Source organism: Somniosus microcephalus, chromosome 18 (genome assembly GCF_052327205.1).
Source record: "Somniosus microcephalus isolate GS21.2 chromosome 18, FLI_Smic_1.0, whole genome shotgun sequence".
In the NCBI taxonomy this organism is placed as follows: Eukaryota; Metazoa; Chordata; class Chondrichthyes; order Squaliformes; family Somniosidae; genus Somniosus; species Somniosus microcephalus.
The window spans coordinates 1,344,591-1,365,102 of record NC_141004.1 but is presented as its reverse complement, the minus strand read 5'-3'; the positions used below and the strand labels follow the sequence as shown (position 1 = coordinate 1,365,102).

Genomic DNA, 20,512 nt, shown 5'->3' with positions numbered 1-20,512 from the left:
AAACAAAATCTCTCCACCTAAAGAAAGCCTGTGGCCCAGACAACATCAAAAATGAAATGCTAAAGTTCAGCAATATGGAGATGCAGGGTGCGATACTCAAACTATTCAACATCATATTACGCTCAGGCTGTTTTCCCGATATCTGGTGCCAAGGACTAATCTCCCCCATATATAAAAGTGGAAACAAATCAGACCCAAATAACTACCGCGGCATCTGTGTCAACAGTTGTCTAGGGAAGTTATTCTGCAGTATTCTAAATAGTAGATTACTTGATTTTCTTAACAAACATAATATCCTCAGAAAAAACCAAATAGGCTTTCTTCCAAAACACCGCACCGCCGACCATATCTATACCCTTCACACCCTCATTGAAAAACATAAACACCAAACAAAAAATGGGAAAATATTCGCCTGTTTCATCGACTTCAAGAAAGCCTTTGACTCTATATGGCACGAAGGGCTCTATTATAAACTTCTTCAGTGTGGAATAGGGGGCAAAGTCTATGACCTTATTAAATCAATGTATCTGAAAAACAAATGCGGGGTCAAAATTGGAGACAAACGCACCGATTTCTTCACCCAGAGAAGAGGCGTCCGGCAGGGCTGCAATTTGAGCCCGACCCTGTTCAACATATACATAAATGAATTAGCAGACATGCTGGAGCAAAGCGAGTCACCAGGACTCCGTCTCCTGGATGGAGAAGTGAAGTCCCTGTTCTATGCGGACGACCTGGTTCTGCTGTCTCCCACAGAACAGGGATTACAGCAACAACTAGACCTACTCGACAAATACTGCCAAAATTGGGCTCTAACAGTAAATCTAAAGAAAACCAACATCATGATTTTTCAGAAAAGACCCAGATGTCAGGAAAACAAATACCAGTTTACCCTCAGTGATACCACTATAGGACACACTATGAGCTACACCTACCTTGGTCTAACTATTACAGCATCAGGGAGCTTCAGCATAGCAGTGAATGCACTAAAAGAAAAAGCCCGAAGAGCCCTATATGCAATAAAAAGAAAATTCTACAACATCCAAATCCCAATCAAAATCTGGCTCAAAATATTTGACAGCATAATCCTGCCCATTGCACTGTACGGTAGTGAAGTATGGGGCCCGCTAAATCACCAAAGCTACACTAAATGGGAAAAACACACAATAGAAGCCCTACATGCAGAATTCTGCCGAAGCATCCTTCGCACCCAAAGAAAAACGCCAACAAATGCATGCAGAGCCGAACTAGGCAGATACCCACTGATAATAAACATCCAAAAACGAGCACTAAACTTCCTAAATCACCTCAAATCTAGCTCCCCAGACACCCTTCATTTCAAAGCCTTTCAGACCCAAGAGCTAAACCCAGAAAAGAGTCCCCTGAGTCAGCTGCTACTGAAACTAAGTACTCAGCCGGACCCTGACCAGCCCCAGACCAACACAGCCGTCCAAACACCAATCCGAGTGAACCAAATCATTAAAAAATGCAAAGAAATCTACCTGGAACATTGGAACAAAATAACCGAAAGCCAAAGCAGATTAGAATGTTACCGGGCCCTAAAAAGAGAATATAAACTGGCAGACTACCTCACGACCATCAGAGACACAAAACAGAGACAGAACCTCACCAGGTACAGACTAAGCGACCACCAACTGGAAATTGAAAAAGGCAGATACAAGAAATCCTGGCAGCCTAGAGAGAATAGAATATGCGATCAATGTCTGGCTGGCGAGGTTGAAACAGAAATGCATTTCCTCCTAAAATGCGAAAAATTCAACACATCAAGAAACATATTATTCAACAAGCTAAGCCAAACAACCCCAGATTTCAAGGAATTGGATGATCTGTCAAAATTGAGATTAGTCCTAGGAGAAGGAGACAGACCATACCTTGGGGCCAAATATGTAACAACATGTCACAACCTGAGGACTGTTTAAAAGTAAGACTGTTTAAAATTAATATTGAACGTACCAAATGAAGTAGAAAGACTGTTTAAAATTAATATTGTTTAAAAGTAATATTGTATGTACCCAACAAATGTCAAATCGATTGACACCTACAGAATGTTGGAAAACTGTACCTTTTTGCTATGTAAGCTTTGGCAATATGGTTCTCTGTAAACTTTCATGCCAATAAAGCATTTGAACTGAACTGAACTGAACTGACAGAGAGAGAGAGAGACAGAGAGACAGAGAGAGAGAGAGAGAGAGTGAAGGCAGGACATTCGCAGTCTGATCACAGCAGCCGTTCAGAATTAGTCCCAAGAACCATCCGGATATATAAATTCCATAAAATATAGTTATGTCTTTTAACTTTAAAAGAAACACGCGATAGTTGGGCGTAAATCAGTCGAATGTTACCTCGAGGGGAATTTTGTTACAATTAAAAGCCGGCGGTTCCAGAATTCAATACAAGGGGACCTACTGAGCAGATGCACTGGATATATTTCTGAGTGACTGTAACCCGTGACAGCGAGGGACTAAATTCATCGCTCTGGTTCACCTGTTTGTATAAATCAAATTGCGGTTTTATAACATGGGGTTTGTCCTGAGTTCAGGAATCTCATGCCCCGATTCTCTCTTTCACTGAAGATTAAACGCTGCACTTTCCTCTGCTTATTGCTCAATCAGACACATTCCGCATTTTGGCGGAGTTTTGGCAATTTCGGTGGTCACAATAATTAGAGTTTAAGAACATATTCAATCATTGTTTTTAACTCCCAGAATTGCCGACGCAGGTTTAATTTTGGTTCTACATTTCCCTATGGTCGGTGCGGGGATTTTTTTAATAAATGGGTTTTATCCCGGGGAGGCTTTAGTTTAATTTAAGTTCTAAAATCGCAAACATGATGTAACTTTGAAAGTAATTGAAACAACTACAACCTACAATCCCGGGTAACCTTGTTCCCAATACCTCGCCTGATTGCCAGTCCCGCCACCCTTGGTTGAAACCGATTACCCATCGCTGCGATTCACATTGCTTCGGATCTCTGCCAAGCAGTACAGGAAGAACTACCTCCGAATAAAGCGGCGACTGAGACTCGGTACTGAAAGAGTTAAACCATATACAGTCGGTCAGAACCGAAAAACACAAAACAACACAACTTAATCTTTGCTTTTTTATGTAAATAAATATGAATTCTGGACAAAATACTGTGTTAATAAATTATTTATTGATCTGTGCTCACAAATATATCGGTGAGTTCTGTTCTTAAATCAGTTTTTAAGTAGAGACAGAATGGACAGGGGGGCCCGGCATGGACCTGTTGGGCCGAATGGCCTGTTTCTGTGTTGTAAATACTGTGTAACCGCAGAGCGGGGCGGCATTTCCCAGTTGGGTCTTTCCATGTTGGCTGAGCGACCGCACACCCAGTCCCATTCAGCAGAAACTTGTCCACTGCCATTAGCTCCAAAGTGAATTTACCAGAGCCCCAAAGATCGCATTTAAACCCAAATGGAGGGAGGTCTGACTGGTTTGTTGGTTTATAGATGGGCGGGTAAATTAATCATTCATAGAATGACACAGCACAGAAGGAGACCATTCGGCCCATCGGGCCTGTGCAGGCTCTTTGAAAGAGCTACCCAATTAATCCCACTCCCCGGCTCTTTCCCCATAGCCCGGCATATTTTCCTTTACAATTTGTTTATCAAATTCCCCTTTGAAAGTTACTATTTAATCTGCTTCCACCGCCCTTTCAGGCAGATCATTCCAGATCACAACAATTCGCTGTGAAATAATTGTTCTCCTCACCTCCCCTCTAGTTCTTTTGACAATTATCTTAAGCCTGTGTCCTTTGGTCACGACCCTTCTGCCAGTGGAAACAGTTTCTCCCTATTTACTCTATCTAAACCCCTCATAATTTTGAAGGGTTTGTTGAAACATTACCTCCTTTGGCTAATTACAGTCACTCACCAGAACCCAAACCCCTCACAGAACTGGAATTAATTCATAGCTTGCAGCAAATTTGATTTATCGGAACTGCCGCCATTCTGATTCTATCTATGGTGTGGAGATGCCGGAGTTGGACTGGGGTGGACAAATGTAAGAAGCCACACAACACCAGGTTATAGTCCAACAGCTTTATTTGAAATCACAAGCTTTCGGAGCACTGCTCCTTCTTCAGGTGAAGTGGAGAAATGCATAAAGACACAGCTTATATAGTCAGAGAATCATGTCAGATGTTTACAGGTAACCTTTCCAACTGCCATTTATCACACCTCGGCAGAGAGATAATCACAGCAGTCAAAGGTGTGAATGGTGTCCAAACAGGTCAGTCAGGGAAACATTACATCTAAGAACAATGAGGTGGGGTCACAAGGGGTCAAATATTGCAGATGCTGGGGTCTGTATGAAAAACAAAAAAAAGGCAAAAAACATTTTTTTGGGCTGGAAATCACAGCAGGTCCGGCCGCATCTGTGTAGAGAGAACAAGCCAATGTCGACTCGAGTCTGGATGACCCTGCGTCAGGTGGGGTTACATGTAGCGTGACATGAACCCAAGATCTCGGTTGAGGGCGTCCTCATGGGTGCGGAACTTGGCTATCAGTTTCTGCTCGACGATTTTGCGTTGTCGTGTGTCTCGAAGGCCGCCTTGGAGAATGCTTACCCGAAGATCGGAGGCTGAATGTCCTTGACTGCTGAAGTGTTCCCCGACTGGGAGGGAACACTCCTGCCTGGTGATTGTTGCATGGTGTCCGTTCATCCGTTGTCGCAGTGTCTGCATGGTCTCGCCGATGTACCATGCTCCGGGGCATCCTTTCCTGCAACGTATGAGGTAGACAACGTTGGCCGAGTCACATGAGTATGTACCATGTACCTGGTGGGTGGTGTCCTCACGTGTGATGATGGTATCTGTGTTGATGATCTGGCATGTCTTGCAGAGGTTGCTGTGGCAGGGTTGTGTGGTGTCGTGGTCGCTGTTCTCCTGAAAGCTGGGTAATTTGCTGCGAACGATGGTCTGTTTGAGGTTAGGCGGCTGTTTGAAAGCGATTAGTGGAGGCATGGGGATGGCCTTAGTGAGGTGTTCGTCGTCATCGATGACATGTTGAAGGCTGCGAAGAACATGGCGTAGTTTCTCCGCTCCGGGGAAGTACTGGACGACGAAGGGTACTCTGTTGGTTGTGTCCCGTGTTTGTCTTCTGAGGAGGTCTATGCGATTTTTCGCTGTGGCCCGTCAGAACTGTCGATCGACGAGTCGAGCGTCATATCCCGTTCTTACAAGGGCGTCTTTCAGTGTCTGTAGGTGTCCACCGCGTTCCTCCTCGTCTGAGCAGATCCTGTGTATTCGCAGGGCTTGTCCATAGGGGATGGCTTCTTTAACGTGGTTAGGGTGGAAGCTGGAGAAGTGAAGCATTGTGAGGTTGTCCGTGGGCTTGCGGTAGAGTGAAGTGCTGAGGTGTCCGTCTTTGATGGAGATTCGTGTGTCCAGGAATGAGACCGATTCTGAGGAGTAGTCCATGGTGAGTTTGATGGTGGGATGGAACATGTTGATGTTATCGTGTAGTTTTTTCAGTGATTCTTCGCCGTGGGTCCATAGGAAGAAAATGTCGTCGATGTATCTGGTGTATAGCGTTGGTTGGAGATCCTGTGCAGCGAAGAAGTCTTGCTCGAACTTGTGCATGAAGATGTTTGCGTATTGGGGTGCGAATTTGGTCCCCATGGCTGTTCCGTGTGTTTGGGTAAAGAACTGGTTGTCGAAGGTGAAGACATTGTGGTCAAGGATGAAGCGGATGAGTTGTATGATGGCGTCTGGAGATTGGCTGTTGTTGGTGTTGAGTACTGAGGCTGTCGCAGCGATGCCGTCATCGTGGGGGATACTGGTGTAGAGTGCCGAGACGTCCATCGTGGCGAGGAGTGTTCCTGGTTCAACTGGTCCGTGGGTGCTGAGTTTCTGTAAGAAGTCTGTAGTGTCGCGACAGAAGCTGGGGGTTCCCTGTACGATGGGTTTCAGGATGCCCTCGACATATCCAGAGAGGTTCTCACACAGGGTTCCGTTGCCTGATGCGATAGGACGTCCAGGTGTGTTGGCTTTGTGTATCTTTGGGAGGCAGTAGAAGTCTCCCACGCGGGGAGTACGTGGGATGAGAGCATGTAGGATGCTTTGAAGGTCTGGATCGAAGATCTAAAGTGTAGACACTTGTCTCATGACCTGTCTTTTTGATATTATACAATTTAACAGTAATACAAATCTGTGTGTGTATGAGGAGAATGAATGCAGACTGAGGGACTGCAGCCGGTGGGGTGTAGATTATAAATTAAACAAAGGATACAATGCGATAGCAAAATACTGCAGATGCTGGAAATCCTTTATAACAACAGAAAATGCTGGAAAAACTCAGCAGGCCTTGATAAAGGGTTTTGACCCGAAACGTTGACTCTAATTTCTCTCCACGGATGTTGCCTGGCCTGCTGAGTTTTTCCAGCATTTTCTGTTGTTATAAAGGATACAATGCAGCTGGATACAGCGGTCCTCCTTCCTTGCCCTCTCTCTTCCTTCCTTCCTTTCTTTCTTCATTTATTTCTTCTTTCTTTCTGCCTATCTGCATCTATCTATCTCATTATTTACCATTGGCTGAGACTATCTACCTCCTCTGTCCGAGGTTGTTCGTCGATTTTCCGTATTTAAAATGTTTTCACTAACAATAGTTTTAAAACGCTGAAGAATATTCTGAAAGAGGATATGTTAATTCTTCAATCACAATGTTTTTGTCTTTTTCCGGGGTGAGGTTTGACTGAGGAACCAGAACTAGCTGTCGATAGATTGCAAAGGGTTCGAGTTCTGTAACCACTCGATCCATCCACAACTTCCCATTCTTGGAAACAAACAATTCAACCATTCCCGAACACAGCCCCTCACAGTTCGATTCCAATCCATTTAAGCAAAGTCAAAACTGGGAAATGAACGGATTGCATCTCCCGCATTTTATGAAAATACAATTTTCTAAAATTACAAATAATTTTTCACTGACCAATTTTTAAAACTTCGGAAGTCGGAAAACAAATCTTTCTCTCTGAACCAATTTTACTTTCAAACCTCCCAGAACCAGAATGTTACTCGGGATCACTCGGGGTTACTCGGGGTATTTAATATACCTTCATATTAAAGTCTCCTTCCTGAGCATTGTGTTGCACAGTAACATTGAACCGTTGTTTAAAAAGGGAGAAAGGCATAGACCGAGTAATTACAGGCCAGTCAGCCTAACCTCGGTGGTGGGCAAATTATTGGAAAAAATTCTGAAGGACAGTATTAATCCTCATTTCAAAAGGCATGGATTAATCAAGGTCAGTCAGCATGGATTTGTTAAGAGAAGGTCGTGTCTGACTAACTTGATTGAATTTTTTGAGGAGGTAACAAGGAGGGTCGATGAGGGTAGAGCATTTGATGTAGTCTTCGTGGGTTTTAGCAAGGCTTTTGACAAAATCCCACATGGCAGACTGGTCAGAAAAGTAAAAGCCATGGGATCCAAGGGAAAGTGGTAAGGTGGATCCAAAATTGGCTCAGTGGCAGGAAGCAAAGTGTAATGGCTGGCAGATGTTTTTGTGACTGGAAGGTTGTTTCCAGTGGGGTTCCGCAGGGTTCAGTACTCGGTCCCTTGTTTTTTGTGGTATGTATATCAATGATTTAGACTTCAATGTAGGGGGCATGATTAAGACGTTTGCAGATGATACAAAAATTGGCCGTGTGGTTGATAGTGAGGAAGAAAGCTGTAGACTACAGGAAGATATCAATGGTCAGGTGGGCTGAAAAGTGGTAAATGGAATTCAATACGGAAAAGTGTGAGGTAATGCATTTGCAGAGGGCTAACAAAGCAAGGGAATACACTATAAATGGTAGGATACTGAGAAGCATAGAGGAACAGAGGGACCTTGGAGTGCATGTCCACAGATTTCTGACGATAGCAGAATAGGTAGGTAGATAAGGTGGTTAAGAAGGCATATGGGTTACTTGCCTTTATTAGTGGAGGCATAGAATATAAGAGCAGGGAGGTTATGCTAGAACTGCATAAAACACTAATTAGCCCACAGCTTGAGTACTGCGTACAGTTCTGGTCACCACATCGCAGGAAGGATGTGATTGCACTAGAGAGGGTACAGAGGAGATTTACCAGGATGTTGCCGGGACTGGAGAATTTTAGCTATGAGGAAAGATTGGAGAGGCTGGGGTTGTTTTCTTTGGAACAGAGCAGGCTGAGGGGAGACTTGATTGAGGTGCATAAAATTATGAGGGGCCTAGATAGAGTGGATAGGAAGGACCTATTTCCCTTAGCAGAAGAGTCAATAACCAGGGGGCAGAGATTCAAGGTAATTGGTAGAAGGATTAGAGGGAAGTTGAGGAGAACTTGTTTCACCCAGAGGGTGGTGGGGGTCTGGAACTCATTGCCTGAAAGGGTGGTAGAGGCAGAAACCCTCATCACATTTAAGAAGTACTTGGATATGCGCTTGAAGTGCTGTAACCTACAGGGCTACGGACCAAGAGCTGGAAAGTGGGATTAGGCTGGAGAGCTCTTTGTCGGCCGGCACGGACACAATGGGCCGAATGGCCTCCTTCTGTGCCATACATTTCTATGATTCTGTGATCTTATAACACTGTTGGCATTTTCGAATTGATTGTTGCCCAGGTTCACAGGGATGTGAACGGGTTAATTTAGGCGGAGAGTGTTCCACGTGATTGGATTTTTAAGCGGTTGTGTCACAAATATCTGAACCCTCTTGTCCCTAAAGATCTCATTGTCTTATTTAGTAAACAGCCCGCCATTCTCAGTAATAGGGCGAGTGGAGAGAAAGAGACAGAGAGGAGAGACAGAGGAGAGAGAGACAGAGAGGAGAGACAGAGGAGAGAGAGACAGAGAGGAGAAAGAGATAAAGAGAGTGACAGAGAGTAGAGAGGGGGGAAGAGGCAGAGAGAGAGAGGAGAGAGGGGAGGGAGACAGAGAGAGAGAGAGACAGAGAGGAGAGAGAGGAGAGAGACAGAGAGAGAGGGGAGAGAGACAGAGAGAGGGGAGAGAGACAGAGAGAGAGAGAGACAGAGAGGAGAGAGAGACAGAGAGAGAGGAGAGAGACAGAGAGGAGAGAGGGGAGAGAGACAGAGAGAGAGAGAGAGAGAGGGGAGGAGAGAGACAGAGAGAGAGAGACAGACAGAGAGGAGAGCGAGAGAGAGAGAGAGAGAGAGGAGAGAGACAGAGATAGAGAGAGGAGAGAGACAGAGAGAGGGGGGAGAGAGAGGGTGGGGGAGAAAGACAGAGAGAGAGAGAGAGAGGGGGAGAGAGACAGAGAGGAGAGGAGAGAGACAGAGAGGAAAGAGAAAGAGCGCAACGTTTAACATGAAACATCAGCACAGCGGTGCCGAACTGATCATGGAGTCACGGCTCTGTTTACCGTGCCGCGCCTCTGCGAGCCAGCCTCACACAGACCCGGAGCACAATTCGATGGCATTTTATCTCAGTGACAAACTTCACGGCACCATCGGCTCTCGAAGCGGCTGCTTCAACTCCAGGACCGGGAGAGTTCCGCAGCCCCCAGGCGGTTACTTGTACAGCGATGGTCACCAGAGGTCAGCGGGAAATCCGCCCAAGTGCTTCGAGACTGTTGAAGGACATCAGCCCAGAGCGCTAAATGGGGAAGTGAACGTGAGCCCCAAGGGTGAGTGTCTGTATCCAGTGATAGTGAGCTCAAAGAGTGTCTGTATCCAGTGATAGTGAGCACAACGAGTGTCTGTATCCAGTGATAGTGAGCGCAGAGAGTGTCTGTATCCAATGATAGTGAGCCCAGAGTGTCTGTATTCAGCAATAGTGAACAGAGTGCGTGTATCCAATGATAGTGAGCAGAGTGTGTCTGTATCAGTGATAGTGAGCACAGAGTATGTTTGTATCCAGTGATAGTGAGCACAGAGTATGTTTGTATCCAGTGATAGAGAGCACAGAGTGTCTGTATCCAGTGATAGTGAGCACAGAGTGTCTGTATCCAGTGATAGTGAGCACAGAAAGTCTGTATCCAGCGACAGTGAGCACAGAGTGTCTGTATCCAGTGATGGTGAGCACAGAGTGTGTCTGTATCCAGTGATAGTGAGCACAGAGTGTCTGTATCTAGTGATAGTGAGCACAGAGTGAGTGTAAGCAGTGATCGTGAGCACAGTGTGTCTGCATCCAGTGATAGTGAGCACAGAGTGAGTGTAAGCAGTGATAGTGAGCACAGAGTGTGTCTGCATCCAGTGATTTAATTGTATAGGAACAAAAAACAAATACTGCAGATGTTGGAAATCTGCAACATTAATAGAACTTTCTAGAAACACTGCGATTGTTTACAGGCGAATTCTGATCAAAAAACGGAAATGATCAGATGTGTTGGAGCAGCGCCCGCTGGTCATGGAGCGTGTAAACTTTTAACTATCCCAGATTTATTGAAGGTTCCCTATATTTATACACAAACATGAATCTAAATTTTACATCGTTTAAATGTTGTTCTGCGCCCGAACACAGAGAACATTGGCGTGAGTCATTTCTAAATATATATCTTTCTTCATTTGTCTGTTTTTTTTTACATGAAGCGAAACGGAAAAATTGTGTCTGGAATTGAGAGTGTGAATTCCTATTTCCTGGACACATGAATCGCATTGAACGGTTTGTGCCAACTGGGAATCGATAACCAATCTCAGGCCGATACTTTCACCTTCATTTAAAATAGTTACAATTTACTTCGAATAGAATTTACATAGATTTATTTCAGTATATTTCCAAGTTTTATATTGGGACAGATTCTTGGTGAGTTTTACTAACAGTTAAATTCAGTCCCAGGGCGCAGAGACAGCGCACATCACCCGCCCTGAGAATCCGACAACACAGAAGAGGCCATTCGGCCTATCCTGCCTGTGCTGCCTCTCTGACTCCGCTATCTAATTAGTCACACTTAGATCTCACCGCCAAGGAAGCGGATTCTGACCTTTAATTCTGTCCGAAAACAATTCAATGCAATTTGGTTTCCAATTGGCGAAAATTTAGATCATTAATAATTCAAATCACTTTGTAAACTCAGAACTTTCCGAACTCGGAGCTTTTAAAGCTTTGTTCTGGGCGCGGAGCCGAACATTCTGTTCAAACCCTGAACAGATATCACAGCCCAGAGAATTTACAAAAACACTGGAACATTCTCAGCAATGTGTTTGGTTTTTATAAAAGTATTGCCTCCAGTTTGTGGACAAATATATTATTGAGGGAAAATTATTAATATTAATGAGGGAAGATTTCTTTATAAAACCGTGAAACAATGATTTGGTCACATCTAACTCCTCTCCCAGTTAAAGGTTGTTTCTTCCTCACACTTCTCCCGATAGGGACTCAGTTGAGTTTTATCTCAATCTTCTTTACAATCAGCTCTGTAGTAAAGAATCCCATCCTGTTAGCTTGGGGTGACCTGATTGAGAGGCGCTGTAAATATAAGGCCTTGATTATATTGGATCGGTTTGGTCCGGCCCGGCCTAGTTGGAATTCCATATTTAAGGCCTTCACTCAAATTTCTCTCTCTATGTTGTTTAGCGAGGATATTAACTGGTTTATAATAAACAGGAACAGAGGAATTTCAAAATATCTTATTACGCGTTTATCTGCGGTATCCCACATTGTGGGGAAAAATTCAGTTGTTTGCGCCTCCCATTAGCGCCTTAAGAGGGCGCCAATTGGGGCACAAAGTAACTAGAGGCCGGGCGCGGCGATGTTTGTGCCGCTCGCGAAATTAACTAGACATTTTGCGGCGGCGCTAAACACTACCGCCATGATCTCCTGCGCCGGCAGATTGTGACATCAGTCAAGTGCGCAACGCCCCCTGACCGGATATTGAGTGGCGCCCCCTGCCTTACCGCCTGCCGCTAGCAACAAGAGGTTGAGGGGAGCGTTATGCTGTCAGAAAGGGACTGGGGGAGCGCTATTTAAAGGCGACCGCTTCCTGCCTTTTTTTGTCGGTGACATTTTTGCACCACGCATTCTGAGAGAGAGACTTCTGGAGAGATTCAACGCTGTGTGAAGGAGTTTTGGGTACTGAGCAGCACTTTGCAGGTTCATTTTGATTTGACCTTCCTTGCTTTGCCAGCGCTCTGAGGTAGCGCCTCGTTCCTCGGCGTTTGCACCTTAAGACGGGTGTGAAGCACCTGATTTAGCGCTCCAATCACCTCCAGGGGCGATAAAACCCAAGTTTGCTGTCGGAGGCGATAATTAGTGCCAGGCGCTAAACTTTGCGCACGGCCGATAATGGCGCCCCAAATGGGGCGATACTGAATATTTCCCCCTGTGACTTCATGGCTCCATGTATTCCGGATTTGATCCAGATTTCCCATTCATTGGTTAATCAAAAATTATATAAATTAAGTAGTCCAAGGATGGAGGAGGAGAATAAAAAGTTTGTAGTTATAGGCGATTCAATAATTAGGGGACATGGGGCTAAAAATTCAGTGGCCTGCGCCACCAGTTTGCGCCCAAAGAGGGCTTTTGCGCCACTGTGCAAACCTACCGCCATATTTAGCAGGGCGCTAATGGCGGCGTTGGCCAGTAGCGCTGCGCCGCCACCGATGACGTCATCGGTGTGCGCAGCGCCCCGCTATCGCCCCGCTGGCCATATTTGGTTGCTGCCGCCTCCCCCGCGCCGGCCGCAAACAGCGACCGGTACACGGGGCCTACCTGTGCCGGTAGTGGGGCGGGTTAAGGTGGAGGTGCGGCCGGCCGCTTTTTCAGTGGCCGCCTGCCCGCATCTCCTTCCCCGGCCTCCTACACCTCCCCCCCCCGCGGCATTGCCGGCTGTTTCCAGAGAGCCCGGCACTTCTCCTTGGTGCCGGGCTCATTTGCCGGCACTCGCGAGCGGGGATCGCGCTGTTGCAGGCACCTCCCCCTTAACAGTGGGAGGAAGGCCTGCAGTACCGCAGCGTGCCGTGCCGCAGCGGGTGGCGCTGCGGCACTTTACACGCCGGTATTCAGTTTCAGCGCCCCAAGTGGGGCGCCGAAACCCTTGTTTAGCGGCCGGCTTCGACTTGGGGCACTGAAACTGAATTTCCCGCTGGCGCAAGTGGCTCCGCGCGCAGCGGTAATTCCGGCGCCCAGGCGAGCTGGGCGCCCCTAACTGAATTTCTAGGCCAGAGAGTCCAGGGGGGTGGGAAATTCGGTTGCTTTGCACCTCCCGTTAGTGTCCTAAGGATGATAACGGGGCACAAAGCAACTAGCACCCGGGTGCGGCACTGCCAACGCCTCCCGCGAAATTCAGTGGGAGGTTAGCGGTGGCGGTAACCAGTAGTGCCCCGTGGTGCTGCGCCGCTGGTGATGCCATCATCACCGTGTGCAGCGCCCCACTCACACCCTGGCCGTGATCTTCGGGAGCGCCCCCTGACTTACCACCGGACGCTATGTCCGACAGGGTCAGGGGGGCCTACCTGCGGCCGGGGTGGCACTATTTAAAGGCGTGGTGAGAGGCGGCCACTTTTGTTGCTGGCCTCTTGCCAGCACCTGCCTCTGCTCCCGTCCCTGGCCTCCTTACCCGCCCCCCCCCCCCGTCGCCCCCGTGGAGTGCCGGCTACGCTCCATGAGCCCGGCACTTCTCTTGAGTGCTGGGCTCTTTTGCCGGCACTCCCATTCCCCGGGTGCCCAGTTGGCCTCCGGGTCGCGCTGTGCAAGGCCCCTCCCATTTAAGAATGTGAGGAAAGCCTGCAATACCGCAGCGCGACGGGCTGCAGCGATATTCCCTCGCAGCACCCCAAGAGGGAGGCGGGGTGCTTAGTAGCACCCCGCTTCCCTCTTGGGGCGCTACCACTCAATTTCTAATAGCGCCCCGGTGAAGTTAGTACCCCAAAGGGGGCACTACTCAATTTTTAGCCCCAGGAGTTGTGTTGCTAGCATTAGGGATGCCAGTTGTGATCCATACATTCTAGAAGTTTGCTACCTAGAATCATAGAATAACGGGAGGCCATTCGGCCCATCAAATTTGCGCTGGCTCTTTCGAAGAGCCATCCAGTCAGTCCCACTCCCCCGCTCTTTCCCCATATCCCTGCAATTTTTTCTCCTTCGAGTATTTATCCAATTCCCTTTCAAAGGCTACTATTGAATTTGTATCCACCACCCTATCAGGTAGTGCATTCCAAATCCTCACTACTTGTTGTGTCAAAAAAGTGTTTCCCTCATGTTGCCTCTGGTTCTTTTGCCAATAACCTTAAATCTGTGCCCTCTGATTATTGACCCTTCAGCCATTAGACACAGTTTCTCTTTATTTACTCTATCTAAATCCTTCATAATTTTGAACACCTCTATCAAATCTCCTCTTAGCCTTCTCTGCTCCAAAGAGGACAACCCCAGCTTCTCCAGTCTATCCAATTAACTGTAATTCTTCATCACTGGAAGCATTTTAGTAAATCGCCACCATACCCAATCCAAAGCCTTCATGACCATCCTGAAGTGTGGTGCCCAGAATTGGACACAATACTCCAGCTAGGGCTGAACTAGTGTTTATGTAGGTTTAGCATAACTTCTTGGCTTTTGTACTCTGTGCCTCTATTTATAAAGCCCAGGATCCCATGTGCTTTATTAACGGCTTTGTTAACCTGTCCTGCCACCGTCAAAGATTTGTGCACAAACACCCCCAGGTCTCTCCCTTCTTACACCCATTTAAAATTGTACCATTTAACATGTATTGCCTTGCCTCGTTCTTCCTACCAAAATGTATCTCCCCACACTTTTTGCATTGAATTTCATCTGCCATGTGTCTGCCCATTCCACCAGCCTGTCTATATCCTCTTGAAGTCTGTTACTATCTTCCTCACTGTTTACTACACTTCCAAATTTTGTGTCATCTGCAAATTTTGAAATTGTGCTTTTTACCCTCTAGTCCAAGTCATTAATGTATATCAAAAACAACAGTCCTAGTATTGAACCCTGGGGAACTGTATACCTCACTCCAGTCCAAAAAACAGCTATTCACCACAACTCTCTGTTTTCTATCCCTTAGCCAGTTTTGTATCCATGCTGCCACTGCCCCTTTTATCCCATGGACTTCAATTTTGCAAACAAGCCTAAGATGTGGTACCTTTTGAAAGTCCATATACACAACATCCACTGCACTGCCCTGATCCAGCCTCTCTGTTACCTCATCAAAAGCTCAATCAAGTTAGTCAAACGTGATTTGCCCATAACAAATCCGTGCTGGCTCCCCTTTATTAGTCCATGCTTGTCCAAGTGGTTGTTAATTTTTTCCAGGATTATTGTTTATAAAAGTTTCCCCACCACTGACATTAAACTGACTGGCCTGTAGTTGCTGGGTTTATCCTTTTCCTTTTTTTTGAACAAGGATGTAACATTTGCAATCCTCCAGTCCTCTGACACCACCCGTGTATCTAAGGAGGATTGGAAGATTAAGACCAGCATCTCTGCAATTACTGCCCTTACTTCCCTCAGCAACCTAGGATGCCTCCCATCCGGACTGAATGACTTTCCACTTTAAGTACTGCCAGCCTTTCTAGTAACTTCTCTTTATTAATTTTTATCTCATCTAATATCCCAGCAACCTCCTCATTTACCATAGCTTTGGCAAAGTCCTGTTCCTTGGTAAACACTGATGCAAAGTACTCATTTAGTCTTCTTCTTCTTCTTAGGCAGTCCCTCGGAACTGAGGATGACTTGCTTCCACATTAAAAATGAGTTTGCAGGGGACTGATGAGTTCAATGCGGGACCTGCAATCTCTGTCACAGGTGGGGCAGACGGTGGTTGAAGGGGCGGGTGGGTGGGGTGCTTGGGTTGACGTGCGCTCCTTGTGCAGCCTGCGCTTGGCTTCCGCTTGCTCCCAGCGAAGCGACTCGAGGTGTTCAGCGCCTTCCCGGATGCTTCTCCTCCACTTTGTGGGGTCTTGGGCCAGGGATTCCCAGGTGTCGATGGGGATATTACACTTTTTCAAGGAGGCTTTGAGGGTGTCCTTGAAGCATTTCCTCTGCCCACCTGTGGCTCTCTTGCCGTGCCGGCGCTCTGAGTTTTGGTCCCTCATCAGTTCCACCCCTCCCCTGACAATCCTTTTACTGTTAATATACCTATAGAAGACCTTTGGATTCCCTTTTATGTTAGTCTCCAATCTATTCTTGTACTGTCTCATTGCCCCTCTTACTTCCTTTTTCACTTCTCCTCTGCACTTTTTATATTCAGCCAGATTCTCCCTTGCATCATCAAGCTGACATCTGTCATTGCCCCCTTTTCCTACTTCATCCTACTCTCCAACTCCTTTGTCATCCAAGGGGCTCTGGCTTTGGTTGCTCTCTCTTGTGGGAATATACCTAGACTGTACCCGAACCATCTCCTCTTTAAAGGCAGTCGATTGCTCCATTGCATTTCTGCCTGCCAGTCTTTGACTCCAATTTACCTGGGCCAGATCCATCCTCAGTTCGCTGAAATTAGCCCTCCTCCAGTTAAGTCTTTTTATTCTAGATTGCTCCTTGTCCTTCTCCATAACTAATCTGCACTTTATGATACTATCCCTGAGATGCTCCCCAACTGTGACATTCTCCACTTGATCCACTTCATTCCCCAGGACTAGATCCAGCAATGTCATCTTCCTCATTGGGCAGGAAACATAATGATCAAAAAAATTCACCAGAACACACTTCAGAAATTCTATCCCTTCTCTGCTCTTAATTCAATCACTGCCCCATTCAATATTGGGAGGACATTGGGGGGAAGTTTGGGGGGGAGGGTCAGCAGGTGTGATCGGTGGCAGGTCAGGCGGGGAAAAAAGTGTTTTGACAGTAGGTAAGGAACCCGCTGTCAATCCGCCTCCACGCTAGTCTCCCAGATGTTGGGTCTGTCAGCGCTGAACAGACCCGACACCAAGTGGCAGGGGAGGCAATTTAGGTCATTAAGAGATTGTTAAGAGGCACTTAAATATTAATTTAAGCTTACCATTCAATTTTACGAGTTCCCCCATGGGTTATACGCTGCTCAGGGATCACGTCAGCTCAGCAGGTCGTGAGTGGATTCAGCATTGTATTATCTGGTTACTTGACAACTGAAAATGTGATATAAAAGCTTCCAACTCATAGCTATTCACTTTACAAGCTCAGAAACTGTTGCTTACTGCATTTGGAAGTCAGATTCAGCTTTATGCAGCTTGCAAGTGTTTGGAGCAAACTTTCTATCCAGTGCCACCTCATTGGAACAACCTCTCTGACCATTGACAGATTTGCTTCTGTCATCTCTACTTCACCTGCCATCTATTACAACAGCATTGGTGCCCTTGAAACTATCTCACCTTGGTCCTGAGAATCCCATCACGATTAGCCCCAGCAGCAGTAGCACCAGGCACACCAGCAGTACCATCAACGACACCAACCTTCTTCTCAATCAACTGATGCTGCACAGGACACAGGGCATCAGTACCTGACCACATTGCTGATCATAGCCATATTTACTTCACTTGATGCTGTACACCCTGGCTGCCACATAATGCGCCAGGTTGGCACCATCCCACACCAACACCATAAAGCATCTTCCGTGCCATAACCATTCTATGATTCTATGATTCTAATGCCTAAGCCATTCCTTTCACACTCATCACCATTGCAGGGGGCACCATTATGTCTCACCATTCACTACAACTCAATAAGCCACTTCCAAAGGTGCACACAAATCTGTCCAATAACGTAAAGTGTTGAAAATAAAGATTTCAATGTTTGACACCACATTAACAGAAACTTCACATGAACATTGGCTAAAACATCCAAGTGCCTACCCTTGTGTGTTGTTAGTTGATATGATTGGACAAGGATGAGGGTGAGTGTGAGGGGTGGCTAGTGAGATGGGGAAGTGATAATGTAGATAGAGAGGGATGGGTGGAGGTGCAAGGTAAGTTAGTGTGAGTAAGGATGTGCAGGAGTAGGGTAGGGAAGGCAGAGTGATGGGGATGTGATAAGTGGCACAGCAGGATGAGGTTGAGTGTGGCTTTGCAGTAATATTTCATGATCTACTGAGATCATTGAAAGGTCTGTGCCACTGCAGCCTGGTCCTCCTGACCACATTCCTGCTTGTGTCCTCTTGTGCAATGTGCAACCAGGCTGCGTTGGTCTCCTGGGAGGTCTCTTCCACCCATTGGAAGGGAAGAGAACCTCCCTGCGTGCTGTGACTCCCTCCATATGGGAGAACCTGGGTGCAGTGGATCACCTCTGTGCAGTGCTTGTCAGTGTTTGCAGCACCTCAATGCTGTAGAACACTGACATGCATCATCAAATGACATCATCAGACCTGCTTCCTTCAATTGGCCGCAAAACGCTCTGGGTGGGCTTAACAAGCACAACCGCAAAACGCTCTGGGTGGGCTTAACAAGCACAATCAATGTTAGATCACTCTACAGAGTGGGCTGGAGCCAGCAGTGGGGTCGCACCCCGCTACCAACCCCGGCTGCACTGGACCCACCTCAGTGGCAAAATTGTGGCCATTCTCTCTTTCTAGCACTGTAATATTTTCCTTAATCAAAACTGTTACCCATCCTCATCTTTTCCTTCCCTATCATTCCTGTATACCTTGTGTCCAGGGATATTAAACTTCCAATCCTCCCCCTTTTTGAGCCAGATCTCAGTTATTGCCATTATATCATATTCCCTTCACTACTTGAGCTGTTCTGCTTCTCCCAACAACATAGGAAAGAAAAGGGAGGTGTTTATCCAATAATGGGAGAATTTTTAATTTTCGCATCGACTGGGAGAAGCAGACAGCTCAAGTAGAAAAGGTAACAAATTTCTAGAATGCATTCGAGACAGTGCATGATACTTGTGTACAGAGCCTTGATCAGACCCCATCTGGAGTATTGCATTCAGGTTTGGGCACCACACCTCTGAAAGACGATATTGGCTTTGGAGGGGATGCAGTACAGGTTCACCAGAATGATACTGGGTCTAAGAGTGTTAAATTATCAGGAGCAGTGCATAAACTTGGTTTGTATTCCCTTGAGTTTAGACAGCTTAGGGGTGATCTAATTGAAATGTTTAAAATGAAAGAGGGATTCAATAGAGTAGATAGAGAGAAACTATTTCCCCTGCTGGAGGAATCTAGAACAAGGGGGCGCAATCTTAAAATTAGAGCTGGGTCATTCAGGAGTGAAATCAGGAAGCACTTTTTCACACAAAATGCAGTGGAAATCTGGAATTCTCTGCCCCAAAAGGCTATGAATGCTGGGGGACAATTGCAAATTTCAAGACTGAGATAAGATAGACTTGTTGGGTGAGGGTATCAAAGGAAATAGACCAAAGATGGATAAATGGAGTTGAGATACAGGCCAGCCATGATCTGATATAATGGCAGAATGGGCTTGAGGGGCCGAATGGCCACCTCCTGCTCCTGTGTAAGTGTAAAACTTTCCAATTTAGTATAGGAAGATAGCTGTATGAAGCATGATTTCAAGGAAGATGTTAATAATAATAGGAATATTTTCAAGCTCATTCCATTGGATTACAACTTCTAACGCATCTCGTTGGCTGGTTTATATTGTATATAATGAGATATTTTGTTACATAGAATTATATAGAATTTTACAACACAGAGAGAGGCCATTCGACCACACAGGTCAATGCCAGTGTTTATGCTCCACATGAGCCTCCTCTATCAGCATACCCTTCTATTCCTTTCTCCCTCATTTACTTATCTAGCTTCCCCTTAAATGCATCTACGCTATTCAGCTCAACCATTCCCTGTGGTAGCAAGTTCCACATTCTCACCACTCTCTGGGTAAAGAAGTTTCTTCTGAATTCTTTACTGGATTTATTAGTGACCATCTTATATTTATGACCTCTAGTTCTGGTCTCCCCCACAAGTGGAAACATCTTCTCTACATCTACCCTATCGAACCCCTTCATAATTTTAAAGACCTCTATCAGGTCACCCCTCGGTCTTCTCTTTTCTAGAGAAAATTTAAAAGGCTAATAGAATGTTAGCCTTCATCTCAAGGAGGTTGGAATAAAAAGGGAAGGAAGTTCTGCTCCAGTTGTAAAAAAGCTCTGCTAAGACCACAGCTGGAGTACCATGTTCAATTCTGGGCACCGCACTTTAGAAAGGATGTCAAGGCCTTGGAGAGAGTGCATAAGAGATTTATTAGAATAGTACCAGGGATGAGGGAATTGTTATGTGGAGAGATTGGAGAAACTGGGATTGTTTTCTTTAGAGCAGAGAAGTTTAAGGGGAGACCGAATAAAGGTGTTCAAAATTATGAGGGGTTTTTGATAGAGCAAGAAAGGGTAAACTATTTCCTCTGGCAAGTGAGTTGGTAACCAGAGATCATAGATTTAAAACAACTAAAGAGAACTAGAGGGTAAATGAGAAGACATTTCTTCACACAGAGGGCTGTTCTGGAACGCACTACTTGAAAGGGCGCTGGAATCCGATTCCACAGGAACTTTCTAAAGGCAATTGGACATGTATTTGAAGAGAACTAACTTGCAGGGCTATTGGGAAAAATCTGGGCTGTGGGATTAAATTGGAGATCTCTTTTAAAGATCCGACACAGGCACCACGGGCCAAA

General features: G+C 46.1%; 1 protein-coding gene across 1 annotated transcript in view; it reads left to right on the top strand.

The window, feature by feature from the left end:
* Nucleotides 1-8,739: 8,739 nt before the first annotated feature.
* The window catches only part of alx3 (ALX homeobox 3), a 69,619-nt gene continuing 57,846 nt past the window's right edge, over nucleotides 8,740-20,512 (top strand). Inside the window, exon 1 of the mRNA XM_086010956.1 lies at nucleotides 8,740-9,639. Coding sequence (XP_085867082.1) covers nucleotides 9,321-9,639 — 319 coding nt within the window. The 5' untranslated portion in view covers nucleotides 8,740-9,320. The remainder of the gene's footprint in view (nucleotides 9,640-20,512) is intronic.